The 21739-nt window shown below is 36.1% G+C and overlaps 2 protein-coding genes across 7 annotated transcripts; both read left to right on the forward strand.

Annotated features, from left to right (window-relative positions):
* LOC113533485 (CMRF35-like molecule 1) lies at positions 1-5091 on the forward strand. 3 transcript variants are annotated; one of them, XM_053227445.1, is made up of 11 exons: positions 1-172; positions 369-680; positions 784-1089; positions 1655-1703; positions 1947-2044; positions 2859-2914; positions 3166-3237; positions 3444-3488; positions 3643-3687; positions 3830-3889; positions 3969-5091. In XM_053227445.1, the coding sequence occupies exons 1-10, from the start codon at positions 136-138 to the stop codon at positions 3884-3886; spliced, it is 1077 nt and encodes a 358-aa protein (XP_053083420.1). In that variant the 5' UTR covers positions 1-135; the 3' UTR covers positions 3887-3889; positions 3969-5091. The 3 variants fall into 3 exon arrangements, with proteins under 3 accessions (XP_053083420.1, XP_034153613.2, XP_053083421.1); XM_034297722.2 differs by having other exon boundaries at positions 3983-5091; XM_053227446.1 differs by having other exon boundaries at positions 3447-3488; positions 3983-5091.
* A 3317-nt stretch (positions 5092-8408) lies between these two features.
* Positions 8409-21491, forward strand: LOC117599972 (polymeric immunoglobulin receptor-like). Of its 4 annotated transcripts, none has more exons than XM_053227439.1 (10): positions 8409-9261; positions 9446-9763; positions 9865-10173; positions 10251-10299; positions 10532-10620; positions 11276-11325; positions 11685-11747; positions 11863-11934; positions 12088-12167; positions 12255-13614. In XM_053227439.1, exons 1-9 carry the CDS (start codon positions 9225-9227, stop codon positions 12142-12144), a joined length of 1044 nt encoding a protein of 347 aa, XP_053083414.1. In that variant the 5' UTR covers positions 8409-9224; the 3' UTR covers positions 12145-12167; positions 12255-13614. The 4 variants fall into 4 exon arrangements, with proteins under 4 accessions (XP_053083414.1, XP_053083415.1, XP_053083416.1 ...); XM_053227440.1 differs by having other exon boundaries at positions 11688-11747; XM_053227441.1 differs by lacking the exons at positions 11863-11934; positions 12088-12167; positions 12255-13614 and adding exons at positions 13640-13753; positions 21389-21491.
* The last annotated feature ends 248 nt before the right edge of the window (positions 21492-21739 follow it).

Below are 21739 nucleotides of genomic sequence, written 5' to 3' on the forward strand. Positions count from 1 at the left end.
ACACACACACACTCTACTGTGTTTTATATTGGGAAACATAAACAGGAACTGCATGAGCCTCTACAGATACAGAACCAACTACACAGAGGAGTAGGACGTGTAAAACATTTTATTCAACATCAGAAAAAATTTGCCATGTGCTGCTTTTTTATTTTCATTCTTTTCATTTCATGTAAGTAGATTTTTATGGATTCACTGATCATATTTAAAAATTCATGTACAGAGTCATCCATTTTAATATCAAAATATAATCAGTGAAGTGTTGAATTAATGAGTCAACTATCAGTGATTTGTTATATGACTAGCACAAATAAGGAACTATTTTCTCTGAATTGAGTAACAATAGTGTTTTTCTGTTCTCTATGCAGGTGCTGTCTGTCAGGCATCGAGGCAGTTTAGTATTAAAACTGGAGAATCTGTCACCATCCCATGTCGTTATGATAGGAAATATATACAACATAAGAAATACTGGTGCTATGGAGGAACATTCAATTTCTGCACAATTCAGGCGTATGCCAATAATACAAAGGGGAAAGTGACAGTGACTGATTACCCAGCTGAGAGTCTCTTTACTGTGACAGTGAATAATCTCCAGACAGGAAATACTGGATGGTACTGGTGTGCTGTAGAGATAAGTGGACCAGACGTTAGAGAATACCTTTATATCACAGTGAAATCAGGTATTAAGTTACAAACTGCAAATAATTAGTGAAATTAGCCTTTTTTTAAGTGTTGCTAAAGATTAATCATATATAATTGACTATATACAGTATTTGTGTTCAGATCCTGATCTGTCTGTGATGGAGAGCAGAGTGAGAGGTGAGGAAGGAGGCAACATCACAGTCCAGTGTTTCTACAGCGCTGCGTATCAGAATACACAGAAGCAGTGGTGCAGATTCAAAGATGGACGCTGCAACTCAGTGGGGAGGACTGCCACATCCCAGAATTCAGCAGTGAACATCAGTGATGATGGGAGAAGATCCTTCAGCGTGCAGATGAGTGGACTGAAGAAGAGTGATGCTGGCTGGTACTGGTGCAGTGCAGGAGATCTGCAGGTTCCTGTTCATATTTCAGTTAATAATTCAACAGGTACACACACCTGACCTTATTTCATGAATTAAACAAGTTAGGCAATTAAGTGTCAAAGAAACCGATATGAGATTATTACATTACTATAATGCTTATAGTCTTTGTCACTGCGTATTAATATTAAATTAATGGTCAACCAATTGGTTATTTAACCAGCCAAATAGCTCAATATCAAGCATTTTAAGGTAACTTGCTTCGGCCAATCACCCTGCAAGCATGGCTGGTTAATAAAAGTGTTTGAGTTCCCCCTTTTGTCTGTCCCAGCAATCAGATGCTGCCATAAATTGCAATAAAACACCTAAGAGAAAGCACTGACATTTGAGTTGCCATAGTCCAAATGGTGAAGCTGAATTCCTAGCTTTCAAAAATGTAATTAACTTACATTCATTTAATTGTATTAAACATTATTTATAAGATATCGGCATCGGCATTGATGTTATCCACTAAAAAACCTGTATAGGTCAACCGCCATTAAACTTTTACCAGTGTGACATTTGTGGTCATTTTGGATGAGCACATATTTACAAAAAATGGAAGAATTCATTCCACTGTTCTGTCGTTTCAGTTTTTCTAAATGTGACCACAAATACAGATCAACAGAAGGACAATTCAGTGTAAGTTCTGTCAGTTTAATAATATTTCAGTTTTACCGGAAATTTCACAGAGCCTTAAATACAGCTGTACGTTTACCCAACACAATGTGCTGTATTTTTTTCATTCTGTTGTTACTTCTGCAAATCTAACTGACACGAGTAGCATGAGATGTAGCCAGACATGTTAATGTACAATATGAAATGTTAATGAACTTAATTTTTATGCTCTGATGATATGGCGCAAACCTTGTGTCATCATCACAGGCATGAAATGATGTCTCTCTGGCTCCTGGTGGCTGTAGGACTGGGGCTGCTGCTCATTCTTGTCAGCATTGTAACTTACATGTTCAGAAAGACATGCAGTGAGTGTTTACTCCTATTTATTTATTTTTTTTAAGTCTTTTAGAGATGTTTTTGAGGTTTACTGTTATAATGCCCAAATGTATTGAATGTATTTATTGCAGTGTTAACAAGATTCCAGATCTGACACACTACAAAAGCAAAAAACCTTTGTACAGTATGTACAGTATATATACACAGGACTAAATGGTAACATGAGAAACATGTGTGAGCAATGATTGAGGGACATGACCAGGGCAGAGCTAGGTCAAGTTTAAGAAGACAGGAAGGAAACAACATTTTGAAACAGCAAGTTGACAGTTAACTAAGGAATAAAACACAATGGGGTGCACTCTTATAGAAATATATTCAACAAAAAGCACCCCAAAGTTGTCTATTTTCCAATTAAATAAACATTGAATAAACAGCTCCTAACAGAAAACCTGAGCATATCAATAATTAGATTAATTTTATTTTGTTAAATCAGTTTATTATTATGATTATATTATTGGGCTTATATTATGTACAGTGTCCGCCATATAAATCTCTGAGAGATAGTTTTTACTATGAAAATGATAACATGTTAGAACAAGCGCACTGATGTAAGCTTGTGATTTGAATTCCAGCCGGTACTACTGTCAGATAGCCGGTACTACTGCTGTTACAAAAAATAAATTGTTATACCTCAGTGTGGTGAATTCATGAATCCAACTGGTCAGAATGTGTAGATTAATTTTCTAATTAAAACCACCCTGTTGTTGATTATTTTCATCCACAAGGGTTTTTATTTCTTACATAACTAACCTGTATAACTTGTTTTAATTATCTCACTTCCAGAGAAGGAAAATCAGACAAGGACTAGAAAGAAGAGCAATGATGCCGCTGCTCACACAGTTAGTATTGTATAAGATGCATACTATAATCATCAGCAATCTGTTGCAGTTTTGCTATTGGTGATCATACAGATGGGGCAGTGCCTTTCCGGCTGCATATTTTCAGTTTTAAAATCAAATGTGTTGTTAGAAAAATAACCATTTCACTTTACAGTTTATGTAAAATTACATATTTAATTTCATGAAACCTACATGCCTGTTTACGATTCAGGGATCATAGAATAACCATGAATAAATACTCACATCCGCAGCCATCATCAGCAGTGGATCATGAAGGAGATGTGACCTACAGCTCTGTGTTTTATGCAACCAAAAATCAAACTGTAAGTAAGCCTGTAAAGGACAGCCATTACCTAGAGCAGGGGTTTATTTGGTTGAAGGAGGTACATTAGATGAGAAAATATCTCAGTTAGAGATTTGTGTTTTATTAACTGTACCAAGAGTAATAAAATGAGTTGGTAATATTAGTAATAATCAGAAATTCTTCATATACTTTACCTCTAATCATTATAACTGATCCATTTTCCAGCAGTCTCTGAGAGTCAAAGATGATGAGGTGACCTACAGCAAAATGGTATGAAAAATGCATTAAATTAAAATTAAAAATGTAAAAAATAATCTTATTTACATACTGGTTTCCCAGCTAGATGCTAGTTTTCATGGCATGATAGCTTTCATTACCAAAGTATATGCTTTATCTTTAATCATTATAACTGACCCATTTTCAGAACTCTCCGCCAGTCAGAGATGATGAGGTGACCTGTGGCAATGTGGTATGCGAAATGTCTTATTTACAAGCTGGTTTCCTGACTAGGAATTCTGGCATTTACTTAGTGGTAGCTTTTATAACTGAAGAACACATAGCCTGTTAATAATCAAATATTTTCCCTATGCTATATCTGCCCCATTTCCCAGCATTCTCTAGGAGACAGAGACAATGAGGTGACCTACAGCACAGTGGTTCGTGATTAAGAGGTGAGGAACTTTTAGACAGAAGGACAAAATGCACTGATAATGGACTATGAACATCTATTCATTCATCTTTAATAATCAGTTTTTCCTGGTCAGGGTCAGTGTAGATCCAGAGCCAATCCTGGGAGCACTGGATGCAAGGCAGAAATGCACCCTGGATGGAACAGCAGTCCACGCATTCACACACCAATTCACACCAAGGGGCACTTTAGAGAAGCCAATCAACCTACAAGCATGTATTTTGGGGGAGAAGAACCCAGAGAAAACCCTTACAGAAATCAGAAGAACTTGTGAAACTGCAGACAGCTATTAACCAGAACTCAGGTCAGACTCTGGACCCTGGAGGCGTAGTGCCACCATGACGCCCATGGACTACTTTCTTTACTTTGTAGAAGACAAATTTGAAATGGAGATGCTAAAATGAAAGTGGATCTATTAAGAAAAGAGTTTTGTGGATGGTTAATGGTTCTAGCTTTCTAAAAGGGTCCTACCTAGATCATTTTCTGCAAGAGAAACCCTCTGTTGCAGTGTCCTACATAGAACTGTTAATGATTTTCTGCAGATGGATCAATCGATTAATCTTTTAAGGCCAATTTACACTGGACAAAGCTTATTTTTGACCCACTGTCTCAAGCAATGCTGAGATGTAAAACTGGGGCAGTGAGCTTGTGACATTAAAATTTAACTTGCTGTTGTCAAATTGGGCTTTCTGGAGCAAAGCACCATCATCTGAAAAAAGTGTGTAAATCACAAAGGAAATTCGCTTTAACTGTCCAGTATATGTCACCATGGGCCAAGTGTTCTTATTGGAAAAATCGTTGTCATTTTACCATGAGTTGCTCTTTCTACATAGTTCTACATAGAATCTTTAATGGATCACCCAGATCCAAACCAAAGCACGCTTGAAGAAGGCGGCTTGTAAATTTCCTAAAAGTGATATACTGTAATATTATACTATTATAATTAAGTAAGGAATAACACATGGGTAATTTTCATACAGCACATAACATAACAGCAGTATGTAATGTGTTATTCCTTACAAAATGGGGTAGAACACAGTATTTTATTGCATTATCTGTCTATCTGTCTGTCTGTCTGCCAGACCAGTACAAAATTTACTTTCTTAGTCAATGGAGATTTTCTGTCATAAAGCATAAGAGCATTCATTTTCTAAACAATACATTCTAAAGTTATACTCCAACATTTTTCTGTTTCTGTGTCTTTCTATATGTGTATATGAAATATACTTATTTAGACTGAGTCAAAAGATGGTCCGGCATCAATTTACTGATGCCAGTTATAATTTTTTCCCCACTTCTAGATCTAAAAACAACTATTTACAGTGAAGAAGCTGTTCATAATTTAAGTGGCACTTGCTTTGACAGACCACCAGAAGATGATAATAGCAAACCTTTCGCTGACATGTGGAATGGGGGCAGGGGGGAAAATGTACATCAAAGAATCCAAAGGTGATGAGTTCAAACCCCAGCACCGCCAAGCTGCCATTGGTGGGCCTTTGAGCAAGGCCCTTAACCCTCAACTGCTCAGTTGTATAAATGAGAAAAAGTGTCTGTAAGTCTGTACCTATAAGTCGTTCTGGATAAGGGCGTCTGCCAAATGCCATAAATGTAAATCAACACATTTTTTTTTAAACCCATATTAGAGGAAGTCAGACAAGTTATTTATAAACAATGCAAAATGGCAATGAACTTATGAACTTTTTATGGAACTGACAACATGGTGCAAACCTTAGCTTAGAGTGACATAAATTAATAAAACTAGAAAAGCTCTATTGTGTATACCATTTATCTGCATTGCAAGGCATGGAATGATGTCTGGCTGGCATCCGGTGGCTGTAGGACTGGGACTGCTCATTAGTATGCTCAGCTTTACCTTCTTAGAGGTTTTTCAAAGACATCTTTAAGATTTTGCTGTTTTGCTGTAATGCACAAACTGAATCTTGGCCATTCATTTTGCACCAACTAACAAATATCCTGCAAATGTCCTAAAAATAATTAGGTGCTGCCACCCATTGGTGTGCTCTTGCGACAAAAGAAAACTAGGGAAACTAGGGACACAAATAGAATTGCAGTGTAACCAAGATTCAAGACACTACAAGACACAAGATTCAAGTACACACTACACAAGCAAAAAAGTATACAGTGTATATATATAGAAACATGAGAAACTCATATGACCATTGAGTGAGGGGCATGACCATGACAGAGCTATATCAGGAATAAAGAAAAGGGGAAGGAAACAGCATTTTGTGACAGTAAGTACAGTTAAGAACGGAAAAAAAAACACAACAGGGTGGGCTGTTATAGGAATGTTATCGGCGACGGCACCCCAAAGATTTTTTCTTATAGCAGTACATCCTGAAGTATTTCAGTCCTCTTATACCACAGCAATTTGGCAAAAATGACAATTATTTTCTAATTAAGGACTTTTTTTTATTAATTAAATATCCCTAAATGATAAAAAGTGTGACATCCCACACTGTGAAGGTACCACAATCCATTGTTCAAAGAAGACATCGATAGTGGAAATATAGAGGCCGTACCACAAGACGCAAACCACTCATCATCAGAAGGCCAGATTGGAATTCGCAAAGAAATACAGAGATGAGCCACAAAAGTTCTGGAAACAAGATTAACCTCTACTAAAGTGATGGAAAGGCCAAGGTGTGGAGAAAGAATCTGCTCATCATCCAAAAGATACGAGCTCACTGGTGAAGCGCTGTGGAGGTAGTGTCATGGCTTGGGCTTGCCTGGCTGCTTCTGGAATGGGCTCACTAATTTTTATTAATGATGTAACTCATGATGGTAGCAGCAGAATGAATTCAGAAGTCTACAGAAACAATGTGTCTGCATCCTGTGAATTGTGGTACAAGCCTGGGAAAGCATCACAAAAGAAGAATGCAATAGTTTGATGTCAGTGGGTTGCCGCCTTGATTCAGTTATTGCAAGCAAGTGGATATGCAACCAAATATAAAGTGTTATTTACTTTAATTTACTTTAAGACTATCTGTTCCTACACTTTTACTCACCTAAACATTGGATGGTCTGCTACCAAAGGTGCCAAGTTCTAAGGTGTTTAACACATCTAGATGTATACGTATATCAGGAAATGAAAGCTGAAATTCTGATCTATTGTCTCATATTCATCTTTTGATCTCAAATACAAATGTCTCCAATATACAGCAAAAACAAAGGAATTGGCCTTGCCATTCCAATACTTTTGGAGGGGACTGGTGTAACCCAGGCTCAAAAACATTTGTAGTTTGAGTCAGTTTATGAATGCAGTTAGACTAAAGAAAAAAATATAAGGCATGTAAAGAAATGTTCAGATAAAAGATGAAATATAAAATATCTCATGTTAAATATGCTTTATTTACAATATAAGGCAATAAGAAAAAAAACTGCAGTCAAACTATTTCATACCGAGCTCTTGGTCTGCTGTGCAGGTGAGCAGCCAATTGCGTGTAATTAGAAAAAGCTGACTCCGCCCCCTGGGGAAGCGCGCGAAGGCGATGGAGAGAGCACGAGAAGAGAAGCGTGAGCTAAGAGCTGCGCAGAACTCTTGATTTATTTGATTTTATCAGGAAATACACTTGCGAGGAACAAGCAGTGTAAGTTATTTTGTTGAGAAAACAAAATTTCTTAGTAGTTTTCAAAAGAACTTACCTTTATCCTGTTGATCCGTGTCGCATCGCGCTGGAATCCAGTGGAGTAGGCCATCATTGCGTCATCCGCTGAAACTTGAAAGGGATTAAGAAATAGCATTAATACACAAGGGAATCGGTGAGTTAAAATGTCTATTTCAGTATGTATGTTGAAATATGGTGATTCAAATGGGGTATTGATGTATTTTTGAGAGGAAAATGTTTCGTTTTGTATGGAGTAAGTGTATACATTGTTGTAAGAAATATGTATAGAGTTGTAAAGATGTTTGCAAGTTGGGCAAAACATATGTAAAGTGTGGATTGATTGAGAATGTTGTCCTGTGTGTGTGCAGGCCAGTTTTGTCATTCTAGAAATCTAGATTTCGGACCTCCCTATTCGTAGACTGTATTGATGTGAACGCTTCACATGTGCATCGTGTAAAGATGGCGAGCCACCCGTGAGACGACGAGAGACACTTACCCCTCTTTGTTTTTTCCCCGTGGACTTCTGCATTTTTTTCATTACCTCTAGCAAGGTTTCGCTGGACTTCTGGAGGTTTGAAGTATCCATTATATTTTTGAGTACTGGGCTATTCATTATAAGGAACCAAGGAAAGAAATATCATTTGTTATTATTTGGACTGACACTGGATTGTGCATTTCAAGAGTTGCTGATACACATTCAATTTGTGTATAATTCTTTAGGGTGCCAATTTGTGTATGCGATTCCATTTAACCGCTGATGTTTGGGTCTATTGCTTTGCATTTGTTGGACTTGAGTGTATGTATATTTGGGTTGTGTATATAAATTGGACTCTAAGGTGCTAAAATTTAGTTAATATTGATATAAGATCAAATATAAAAGAAATGGGGATCAAGCCTAGCATAATATTCGAGACATAAATTTTAAGTTCATTTCGGAGGAAGGAATTTCTGGTATTTAAAGATTTCATTTTAATTCATTTGTGTAATTTAATTGGGCGTATGACAATTTGGGGTTGATTTATATGTTTTCCAGTTTACATTTTCTTTTGCTCTGTTTCCTTTCCTATCCATACAGTGTTATTGACACAATTTTTCTGTTAAAATTCAAATACCTTTCTTACTTATAAATAGGTATAAATATAAATAAGTGCACTGAAACCGTATCTGTGTGTGTCTCCTTGCCTCCTACGAATCCTTGCGTCTTCTGATTGAGGTAAATTGGGTCTATGGTATTCCCATAAATAATCATTTAAATTTTTGCGTGTAAGCTCCTAATTTGCACTGACGGGGGTTACACTGTACATCATATTAAAATGAGCATATTAATATAAACCTGTGATCTGAATTACAGCCAGAATTTGTTTGCCTAGAGAGTTAGATATAAATGACATCTTTTCACAGATATTTGAATAAGTAAATTAACCTACATGATATTGCCACAGGAGCTGAGATGTAAGACAAAATTTAATTTGCTATTTTAAAATTGGGCTTTTTGGAGCAAACTACCATCATCTTATGTGACAGTGTATCAGGCATTTAATCAGTTTAGATGGTCAGTCACTAAATTAAGGCACGCTGTGGTTTTAGACTTCATAGTAAGGTTAACCAGAGGAGGAACTGCTTAAGCTGCTACAGACACAGTAAGAACTTCACACAGAAGCAGGACTCAAGAATTGGAACAAATCTAACATGAGCTACTTTTTGAGTTTTATTCTCTTCATTTCCAGTAAGTACATTTTTCATTCACTCTTCTATCCTATATGACGTTCATGTGCAGAATAAACCATTGATACATCAAAAACCTAAAGTATTAATCTAATGTATTAACCATCAGTAATATCTTGTATTATTACACATCAAATATTTTATTTGCATTGAGTAACAGTAGAGAATTTCTGTTCTGTATGCAGGTGTTGACAGTTTTTCGTCAGCATCCAGACAGTTAAGTCTTAAAACTGGAGCATCTGTCACCATCCCATGTCATTATGATAGGAAATATATACAACATAAAAAATACTGGTGCTATGGAATAATATTCAATTTCTGCAAAATTCAGGCGTATGCCAATGACACAAAGGGGAAAGTGACAGTGACTGATTACCCAGCTGAGAGTCTCTTTACTGTGACAATGAATGAGCTCCAGACAGGAAATACTGGATGGTACTGGTGTGCTGTAGAGATAAGTGGACCAGACGTTAAAGAATACCTTTATATCACAGTGAAATCAGGTATTAAGTTACAAACTGCAAATAATTAGTGAAATTAGCATTTTTTTATATTACTAAAGATTAATTATATATAATTGACTATATACAATATTTGTGCTCAGATCCTGATCTGTCTGTGATGGAGAGCAGAGTGAGTGGTGAGGAAGGAGGCAGTGTCACAGTCCAGTGTCTTTACAGCTCTGCATATCAGAATACACAGAAGCAGTGGTGCAGATTCAAAGATGAATGCGGCAATTCAGTGGGGAGGACTGATACTTCCCAGAATTCAGCAGTGCACATCAGTGATGATGGGAGAAGATCCTTCAGTGTGCAGATGAGTGGACTGAAGAAGAGTGATGCTGGCTGGTACTGGTGCAGTGCAGGAGATCTGCAGTTTCCTGTTCACATCAGTGTCCATGATCCACCTCCAGGTATTATCACATACACTGATCCCTACTTTAACACATGATGAGATGGAAATCACACTGATTACTTTTCTTTTTCTTAGTTGTGACTACAGCAGTGACTACAACCACTCACCATGTGACTCCTTACATGTGGGTAGAAAAGCTCTATTTTATTTAGACATGCTGTTGTCCTCTGCAGTTTTACAGCTTTTCTATATTTATTAATTTATTCAAAGAAGAATGTATGCTTAATGTGCAAAACAAACACCCTGTTATTTAATCTTTGGAATCTTTTCTAAATGATTAATGATTAAACGAATTAATGAATACTTTGCACTGCAACTGATTCAGCCAGTCTGTGCTAACACATGTGTGTCTATAGTGGGGGTGAGACCCTGATCCACTGGTACCTGGTGGCCCTTATTTTACTACTGGTGATACTGGTCATCATCATCTGCTGTAAGAAATGCAGTAAGTGTCCCTGGTGTGTCATTCATTTTGCATAATTGCTTTTTTTGGCAACAGCAAGATCATGCTAGTTGATATTCTACTATATTATTTGAAATGGACAAGACAGAGGTGTTGTGAGAATCCATTTGCTGGAGGTTCATTAACAAGAAATTCCACAATCCAAAACTCCATGTCCAAACAGGCCAGGGTCAAACACAATACAGTGTTTCCAAACCCAGAGGACAGATCCAGAGAGTAGTCAGATAAATCAGCCAGGAGTCAAACACGGTAATCAACAGTGTTTCCAGAATCAGAGGGCAAATAGAAAATGGGAAAACAGAGAAAAAAGGCAAGGGTTATACATGATAGGTAAATACAGTATAACGGCCTAGAACTTACAAGAATGGTAACAACTGGCAAGGCTTCACAGTCAGTGTATGTGACCATGTGCTTTATGTAGCCTGTAGACAGGACATGAGTGTAACAACTAAAGAAGAGCCTCTAAAATTTAAGTGAGGGTGCCCTCTGGATATTATTATTATTATTATTATTATTATTATTATTATTATTATATGTATAATATATATCATATGTGATTATATGTTCTTTTAATTGAATATAATTGAATTCAGTTGACTAAGTGTAACTTTGCTTTATTCCCTCTTTCTATCCTCAGAGAATCAAATCAGGACCAGAGAGAGGAGCAATGACACCACTGTTCACACAGTTAGTATTGGGTTTGATGTGTGGCGTAATGCAATCCAAAATCATGTTACCTTTTATTTTAGTACCTTTAGTACCTTTTAGCACTTTTAATGAACTGTGATTATCACAATTTCTCATCAGTGCTCTTGCTTAACAGTAAATGAAATTCTTTTCAGGCTGAGAGTGAGGGATCATACAGATCAATTGTTTTCATGTCAAACTGCAGTTTTTATTTAGTAAAGAGCCAAAATATCTCCTTTTGGTTACACTAGTTAATATTACAGTTACATTTAGGTGTGGCATTGCCTTAATTAGCTGCATTGATAATTATACCATATAAAGAGATGTGTGTGTGTGTGTGTGTGTGTGTGTGTGAGAAGCAGCCCACTTTTCCAGCTGAAGACTCCATTATATACAGCACTGTGGCTGTTTCTAAGCCAAACGTAAGACGGCAATCCACTGATCCATTTCTACATTAATTTCCAAATTATTAATAATAATAATAAAAACATTTATTAATTATTAAAGATTTAACAAAGGAATTAATTACATCCACAGTCTTCAGCATCAAAAGATAATGAGCAGGACGTGACCTACAGCATTGTAAACATTGCTTCCAAGAATAAATCTGTGAGTAACTTCCTTTAAATGAAGTCTATTCCAGTACAATCCAAGCTAAGAATCTAAGTGTATAAACCCATAATAACCACTTTACTCACTAATCTGCCAGGGACTAGTTTGATATTAAGACTCTTATTAGACTTTATTCATATCCTGTTCTAGATGTCTCCAAATAATGTTGATGTTGAGAACATCTACAGCAACGTGGTGTGCCAGTAAGAGATGTATATATAAGTATATAAGTAAGTATACAAATATACTTATCCCACTCATATATGTAGGGTAAAATTACAAACCTTTCATACAGCAATTGTATTTATTCTCTTTAGAGATTGATGTCCCGTTTGGCTGGAAGGAAACTGTGGGTGGTGCCTCAGGGATCTCTACTGGGTCTCATGTTCATCCTCAGCATTATGAACAAACCCAATCAGGACAAGGACAACATACCCCACACTCATACTACTGACTTACATCATAGTCACATGACCCTCAGTCATTCAGAAAATACCAGTTTCCTTACTGTAGCTGCCACATGATAACTGCTAAAGCTAACTCAATACAAGTCCTACTACACCAGCTATCATCATTTCCATCCACACGGCACACACCAGTCCAGCCCTTAAATACAGACATGCGTATGCAACATAACACACTGAGGAACTTCCACAACTGGATGAATATAAATGTAAGAAAAAAAAACAATTGGTGTTTGCAAATAAAAAGCAATTCCAGCATCTAGTATATCTATGTGTTCTTATATATTTCTCACATTTGCATATAAATACAAGGACAGACAAAGTGGTACATTTACATGTCTAATAAATATCTGAAGCATTCAGGGTTATTGTCGCTCATTAATGTTTTACTTGTAAATAATAATTTATCACTTTTTATTGTGACAGTGTTTGTCTGTGTATATTAGCAGTTTTTATTTTAACTTTAGTATTAGATTTTTTTTAATGAAACTCCTTAAATGTATGTTAAATGTTGCATAAATAAAGATTATATCTCACCAGTGTTGAATTATTTATTCTGATGAACTGACATGAACTAACTCGTCTCACAGACGATCTACAACATTAAGAGGAAGAAATTGTGAGTAAGTAATTTGTTGTCATTGTTGGTTTGAGTGTTTTAATGCTGCTGTTGACATTTCTGGTTTTGTTGCTGTTACAAATATCACTTCTAATGATCATTTCCTCAGTTACAACTGATTGTACAGATTCCTACAGTAAAGAACCCACGTGATCACAGAAATAGTCTTATACATTGCTGATAGCAGTGAGTCATTAGTATACACTAGCATTTTATGGTATTTGAAATCATTTTAGGCTATGTTTTTTTTTTTTTTTTTTAGTGTATTTTTTTTTTTCAAATTATGTCTTTTGAATTGTGTATGATTAAAAGCTAATGTTATAGAGAAGATTCCCAGGAATATTATTCATTTGACTATTTTTCAGGGGAAAAGACTTCGTTCTTCCTCTATTCTTCCTTAGCAGTCAATATATAAAAGCAATAAAACTTCATTGACTTTTCAATAGTTTTTTTAGAGTTTATTGCATAATTAAACATTCTTAGCCTCCTTTAAAAGGTCTACTTGGAACTCTTTCTGATAGGGAAATGGCATAGAAACTTGAAGTGAATGTAAGTGTGACACCTCAGCACATGCTTTAATTTACACTGTGATTGATCCCTGGTGTGTTTTATGCTTCAGAAAGCCAGTGGAGTTCTGTATTGCACACAACGGAAGGATGTGATGTTGGTAGGATTGAGCATTTAAGAAGCTGGCATGTTCAACATATTCGGTTATTTTAATAAAAACAGCACGGTCAGTCGTGTGTTATTCCTTACATATCGTTTAGAACACAGTATCCCACATTTCCCCTAACAGATCAATAAAGCACATCTATCTATCTATCTATCTACCGTTCTATCGTTCTATCGTTCTATCGTTCTGTTACAGACTAGTACAGAATTTGGTTTCTTAGTCAGTGGAGATTCTCTCTGAAACAGCATAAGTGCATTCATTTTCTAAATAATATATTAACATTGGATGAAGGAATATGACATTGGGTAGTTGATTACAATAAAGTTTGTGTTATCCTCCTACACGTTTCCCTTTCTCTGACTTGATAAATGTCTATATGAGATATGCTAAGGCGTGACTGAGTTACAAGATGCTCCGCTTCACTTTACTGACACCAGTTATCATTTTTTCCCCATTTCTAGATATAGAAATATAAATAGTTAAAAAGAAGGCAAAGTGTCATGGGTGAATCAGTGATGCATTTCTTCTGTCTGACTATAAAAGTATTCTTTAAATTCTGTGGTTCTTCCAGGTTCTTCCCATATTCCTAGAAATATTGACAAAGAAACTGTTTCATTTTAAAGAGAAATTTCACAGAGCCTTTTTTTTAAACCGTATAAGAGGAAGTCAGACAAGTTATTTATAAACAATATAAAATAGCAAAGAATAGATGAACTTGTTTACGGCTCTGGTAATGTGGTGTAAACCTTAGCTTAGAGTGACATGAATTAATAAACCTAGAAAAGCTCTACTGTGTACCATGTGTCTGCATGGCAAGGTATGGAATGATGTCTGTTCCTGTTATAGCAGCTAGAAAAACTTGTTCCTTCATCATCCTCTCCTCTTCTTCTCTCTGCTGAAGTTAATAAGACAAAAAAGTCACAAAGTTAAGGCAGGCTGTGGTTTTAGACGACATCGTAATGTTAGCAGGAAGAGGAACTGCTTGAGCTGCTACAGACACAGTAACAACTTCACACAGAAGCAGGACTCAAGAAAAGCTCACAATCTTTTCAACATCAGAACAAGTTTAACATGAGCTGCTTTTTCATTTTTATTCTCGTCATTTCCAGTAAGTACATTTCTCTTGCATGCTTTTATCCTATTTTACATTCATATGCAGTAAACCAGTGATAAATAAAAACCTAAAGTATTGAACTAATTTATCAACCATCAGTAATATCTTGTATTACCAAGTATTAAATATTTTATTTTCACTGAATAATAGTAGTGTTTTTCTGTTCTGTATGCAGGTGCTGTCTGTCAGGCATCGAGGGAGTTTAGTATTAAAACTGGAGAATCTGTCACTATCCAATGTCATTATGATAGGAAATATATACAACATAAGAAATACTGGTGCTATGGAGAAACATTCGATTTCTGCACAATTCAGGCGTATGCCAATAATACAAAGGGGAAAGTGACAGTGACTGATTACCCAGCTGAGAGTCTCTTTACTGTGACAATGAATAATCTCCAGACAGGAAATACTGGATGGTACTGGTGTGCTGTAGAGATAGGTGGAATATGGGACCCAGATGTTAAAGAGTACCTTTATATCACAGTGAAATCAGGTATTAAGTTACAAACTGCAAATAAGTAGTGAAGTTGGCATTTTTTAAATGTTGCTAAAGATTAATCATATATAATTGACTATATACAGTATGTGTGTTCAGATCCTGATCTGTCTGTGAGGAACAGCAGCGTGAGTGGTGAGGAAGGAGGCAATGTCACAGTCCAGTGTTTCTACAGCGCTGCGTATCAGAATACACAGAAGCAGTGGTGCAGATTCAAAGATGGACGCTGCAACAAAGTGGAGAGAACTGCCACATCCCAGAATTCAACAGTGCACGTCAGTGATGATGGGAGAAGATCCTTCAGTGTGCAGATGAGTGGACTGAAGAAGAGTGATGCTGGCTGGTACTGGTGCAGTGCAGGAGATCTGCAGGTTCCTGTTCACATCAGTGTCCATGATCTACCTCCAGGTATTATCACATACACTGATCCCTACTTTAACACATGATGAGATGGAAATCACACTGATTTCTTTTTCTTAGTTGTGACTACAACAGTGACTACAGCATTGACTAGAACCACTCGCCATGTCAGTACTTACACGTAAGTAGGAAGGCTCAGTTTTATTTAGACATGCTGTTGTTCTCTGCAGTTTTACAGATTTCTGTATCCATTAACTCATTCATTAACTTATTCAAAGAACGTATGCTTAATGTGCAAAACAAACACCCTGTTATTTAATCTTTTCACAAGTACATGAGAACATTTGACCAGTACATGAGATATTATCTTGCTAGTTCTACTTTCTCCTGTCATAAGAACTTCCATTCACTGACCACTTTATTAGAAACACCTGTACACCTGCTTATTCATGCAATTCCATAATCATCCAATGCATGAATGTGTTCTTAATAAAGTGTCTGGTGAGTGTATAATGTGTTTTTATGAGTCTGTGATGTGAGTGGATTAAATTGTATATTAAATTGTGAGCTTGAAATAGTCAATTATAAAGAATGAAGTAGTTAAATCATGCACACTGATTAGGATCCTGTAGCCACAATAAATGAAACTGCACATGGTTTACTACATTGTGCAGAAGAAAACATGAACAGTTTTAGTGACCTTTCCAGGCTTCTCTATGCATTCTCTATGCAGGGGTTTTCAAACTAGGGGTCGCTTGACTTAAAAATGTAAGAGCTAGCTAGAGGATGGGAATTGGAAAATGACCAAATTAGGTAAAAAAAAGTGCATATCAATATCTGTAAAATCTGTCTATATACAATGTAAGAAGACAAGCGACTGCACTCACCATGACCCTATGTATATGTATGACGGAAAACATTTTAAGTGGTCAAGCTTTACTTTCTGACTCTTTCTTTTATGTTTTAAACAGATCTGTCTCGAAGCACAATTCAGGTAGCATCAGATGTACATATTTCAGAGAAAATGAGTGCGACTGTTCTTCTTAACACGTGTTTCTAATTTTAATTATTTCTCACCCACAGCAGCATCTGTGACTGCAGTTTCTAGCAGTGATCAAACCATGTGATTGAAAACACACATTTATTCTTTCTTGTAGAACATGTTGAACACTTTAGGCTATGATGTTGTTCTCTGCACTTTTACAGATTTGTAACTTTCTTGTTTTATTCAAAGATGAACATGTGCTTAGTGTGCAAACCAAACACTGCAGTATTTAAGCAGTAAGTGAACATGTGACTATTACATGAGATCCTTTCTTGCTAGTAGAAACTTTCTCATGTCGCAAGAGCTTATGCAAATACACAAGAAATCAATGAGTACCATATCTATAGGAAAGAGAAATTTCATTCTGATATCATATTATACTTCAAAATAATGAATAACAAACTACATTTCCTCTGGTTAGAGTACTTAAGTACATGGTTTACTGTAATGATACTTTTTTGTGTATAATTAAATCAGTGTATTTTTACTTTTACTCGAGTTTATTTTTCTTTACAAATAAAATATTCAGCTTTGCTGTAATTATTTTGGTCACCATTTCAGAGTAAAAACAAGTAAATGTACTTCACAGTGGAAGTAAAAAAGTACTTTAATTTTATTATAATCAAAAAAGTACCATTATCGTGAACCATGTACTCAAGTACAGTAATGAGAGTACATGTAGTGTGATACTTTTCACCTCTGTCTAGCTAGAGGATGGGAATTGGAAAATGACCAAAATGACCAAATTAGGTAAAAATAGGGCTAAAAAGTGCATATGTTTATAAATCTGTCTACATATACAATGAAGAAAAGCGACTGCAGTCTCCATGACCCTGAATCCTACCAGCAACAGCAAGACTGGTCTCCTACAGACACACCACATAACCACAGCCATACGACACATCAGTAGATTCATTAAAACCTTCACTCACAAATGTATTCATACTCTACACATGCACACATACACATGGGCCAGATGCCGGTGTAGGGGATGATTGTTATTGTTGTTACTGTTAATATTACTGCTGCTTTGCCACTATTCTCCATTATTATTAGGGGTCCAAGCACCAAAGGAAGAATGCTAAGGCCTAGAGACAAACTATTTTTTTCTGATGATTCTTTTGGTAATTTCAAACCAAACTGCAAGTTGGACTATTAAGCTTCCCTCACTTAGATTTTGAGCTTACTTTTGCATTACATGTGAAACATAATTTTGTGAACTAAGCCTAGGATTATTTTATATACAATAATAATCAAAAACATGTTGAGATTTCAAAAAAAAAAAAAAAGGGATGATGGAATGCATGAGTTCACATGAAACCCATGTTTAGGACAATTTCCTAAAGACATGTGCAAAGTGCTAAATAACAAACAAGAGTCTTAATGGTCCTCTGAAGAAAAAAATATACTTCATATTATAATAATTTGCATTGCATAGCAGGGCGGCGCTAGCAGGTAACACTACTGCCACACAGCTTCAGGGTCCCTGGTTTGAACCTGAGGTCTGGTTACTGTCAGTTCACTTTCTCCCATGTCTTGAAAATATGCCAGTAGGATGAATTGACTACTGAAGATGAATGAATGAATACTTTGCACTGCAACTGATTCAGCCAGTCTGTGCTAACACATGTGTGTCTATAGTGGGGGTGAGACCGTGATCCACTGGTACCTGGTGGCCCTTATTTTACTACTGGTGATACTGGTGATCATCATCTGCATGCTAAGAAAGAAATGCAGTAAGTGTCCCTGGTGTGTCATTCTTTTTTTTTTTTTTTTCGCAACAGCAGGATCATGCTAGTTGATGTTCTATATTATTTGAAATGGACAAGACAGACGTGTTGTGAGAATCCATTTGCTGGAGGTTCATTAACAAGAAATTCCACAATCCAAAACTCCATGTCCAAACAGGCCAGGGTCAAACACAATACAGTGTTTCCAAACCCAGAGGACAGATCCAGAGAGTAGTCAGATAAATCAGCCAGGAGTCAAACACGGTAATCAACAGTGTTTCCAGAATCAGAGGGCAAACAGAAAATGGGAAAATAGTGAAAAAAGGCAAGGGTCATACATGATAGGTAAATACAGTATAACGGCCTAGAACTTACAAGAATGGTAACAATTGGCAAGGCTTCACAGTCAGTGTATGTGACCATGTGCTTTATGTAGCCTGTAGACAGGACATGAGTGTAACAACTAAAGAAGAGTCTCTAAAATTTAAGTGAGGGTGCCCTCTGGATATTATTATTATTATTATTATTATTATTATTATTATTATTATTTTAACATGTGATTATATGTTCTTTTAAATGAATATAATTGAATTCAGTTGACTAAGAGTAAGTTTGCTTTATTCCCTCTTTCTATCCTCAGAGAATCAAATCAGGACCAGAGAGAGGAGCAATGACACCACTGTTCACACAGTTAGTATTGTGTTTGATGTGTGGCGTAATGCAATCCAAAATCATGTTACCTTTTATTCTAGTACCTTTAGTACCTTTTAGCACTTTTAATGAACTGTCATCATCACAAATTCTCATCAGTGCTCTTGTTTAACAGTAAATGAAATTCTTTTCAGGCTGAGAGTGAGGGATCATACAGATCAATTGTTTTCATGTCAAACTGCAGTTTTTATTTAGTAAAGAGCCAAAATATCTCCTTTTGGTTACACTAGTTAATATTACAGTTACATTTAGGTGTGGCATTGCCTTAATTAGCTGCATTGATAATTATACCATATAAAGAGATGAGTTTGTGTGTGTGTGTGTGTGTGTGTGTGTGTGTGTTTGAAGCAGCCTACTTTTCCAGCTGAAGACTCCATTATATACAGCACTGTGGCTGTTTCTAAGCCAAAAGTAAGACGGCAATCCACTGATCCATTTCTACATTAATTTCCAAATTATTAATAATAATAATAAAAACATTTATTAATTATTAAAGATTTAACAAAGGAATTAATTACATCCACAGTCTTCAGCATCAAAAGATAATGAGCAGGACGTGACCTACAGCATTGTAAACATTGCTTCCAAGAATAAATCTGTGAGTAACTTCCTTTAAATGAAGTCTATTCCAGTACAATCCAAGCTAAGAATCTAAGTGTATAAACCCATAATAACCACTTTACTCACTAATATGCCAGGGACTAGTTTGATATTGAGACTCTTATTAGACTTTATTCATATCCTGTTCTAGGTGTCTCCAAATAATGTTGATGATGAGAACATCTACAGCAACGTGGTGTGCCAGTAAGAGATGTGTATATAAGTATATAAGTAAGTATACAAATATACTTATCCCACTCATATATGTAGGGTAAAATTACAAACCTTTCATACAGCAATTGTATTTATTCTCTTTAGAGATTGATGTCCTGTTTGGCTGGAAGGAAACTGTGGCTGGTGCCTCAGGGATCTCTACTGGGTCTCATGTTCATCCTCAGCATTATGAACAAACCCAATCAGGACAAGGACAACATACCCCACACTCATACTACTGACTTACATCATAGTCACATGACCCTGAGTCATTCAGAAAATACCTACTACACCAGCTCATCATTTCCATCCACACGGCACACACCAGTCCAGCCCTTAAATACAAACATGCGTATGCAACATAAAACACTGAGGAACTTACACAACTGTATGAATACAAATGTAAGAAAAAAAAAAACAATTGTTGTTTGCAAATAAAAAGAGCAATTCCCGCATCTAGTATATCTATGTGTTCTTATATATTTCTCACATTTGCATATAAATACAAGGACAGACAAAGTGGTACATTTACATGTCTAATAAATATCTGAAGCATTCAGGGTTTTTGTCGCTCATTAATGTTTTACTTGTAAATAATAATTTATCACTTTTTATTTTGACAGTGTTGGTCTGTGTGTATTAGCAGTTTTTATTTTAACTTTAGTATTAGATTTTTTTAATGAAACTCCTTAAATGTATGTTAAATGTTGCATAAATAAAGATTATATCTCACCAGTGTTGAATTATTTATTCTGATGAACTGACATGAACTAACTCGTCTCACAGACGATCTACAACATTAAGAGGAAGAAATTGTGAATAAGTAATATGTTGTTGGTGTTGTTGTTGTTGTTTTGAGTGTTTTAATGCTGTTGTTGACATTTCTGGTTTTGTTGCTGTTACAAATATCACTTCTAATGATCATTTCCTCAGTTATGACTGATTGTACAGATTCCTACAGTAAAGAACCCACGTGATCACAGAAATAGTCTTATACATTGCTGATAGGAATGAGTCATTAGTATACACTAGCATTTTATGGTATTTGAAATCATTTTAGGCTATGTTTTTTTTTTTTTTTCAAATTATGTCTTTTGAATTGTGTGTGATTAAAAGCTAATGTTATAGAGAAGATTCCCAGGAATATTATTAATTTGATTATTTTTCAGGGGAAAAGATGTCGTTCTTCCTCTATTCTTCCTTAGCAGTCAATATATAAAAGCAATAAAACTTCATTGACTTTTCAATAGTTTTTTTAGAGTTTATTGCATAATTAAACATTCTTAGCCTCCTTTAAAAGGTCTACTTGGAACTCTTTCTGATAGGGAAATGGAATAGAAACTTGAAGTGAATGTAAGTGTGACACCTCAGCACATGCTGTAATATACACTGTGATCGATCCCTGGTGTGTTTTATATTTCAGAAAGCCAGTGGAGTTCTGTATTGCACACAACTGCATTATTGTACTGCTCCCATGAGATGGGGGGTTACCATCAAGATTTATTGTCCAGTTAAGTGGTGGGGTCTGCTGGGAGCAGTGCTGGTTGTACAGTTTCACAGCAGCAGAGAGCAAAGACCTGCGATACCGCTCCTTCACACACTTGGGGTGGAGCACCTGTCACTAAAGGAGCTTCCCAGTGCCACCAGAGTCTCATGCATGGGGTGGGAGAAAAGCTCTACTGTGTACCATGTGTCTGCATGGCAAGGTATGGAATGATGTCTGTTCCTGTTATAGCAGCTAGAAAAACTTGTTCCTTCATCATCCTCTCCTCTT

Source organism: Pangasianodon hypophthalmus, chromosome 21, assembly GCF_027358585.1.
Source record: "Pangasianodon hypophthalmus isolate fPanHyp1 chromosome 21, fPanHyp1.pri, whole genome shotgun sequence".
Lineage (NCBI taxonomy): Eukaryota > Metazoa > Chordata > Actinopteri > Siluriformes > Pangasiidae > Pangasianodon > Pangasianodon hypophthalmus.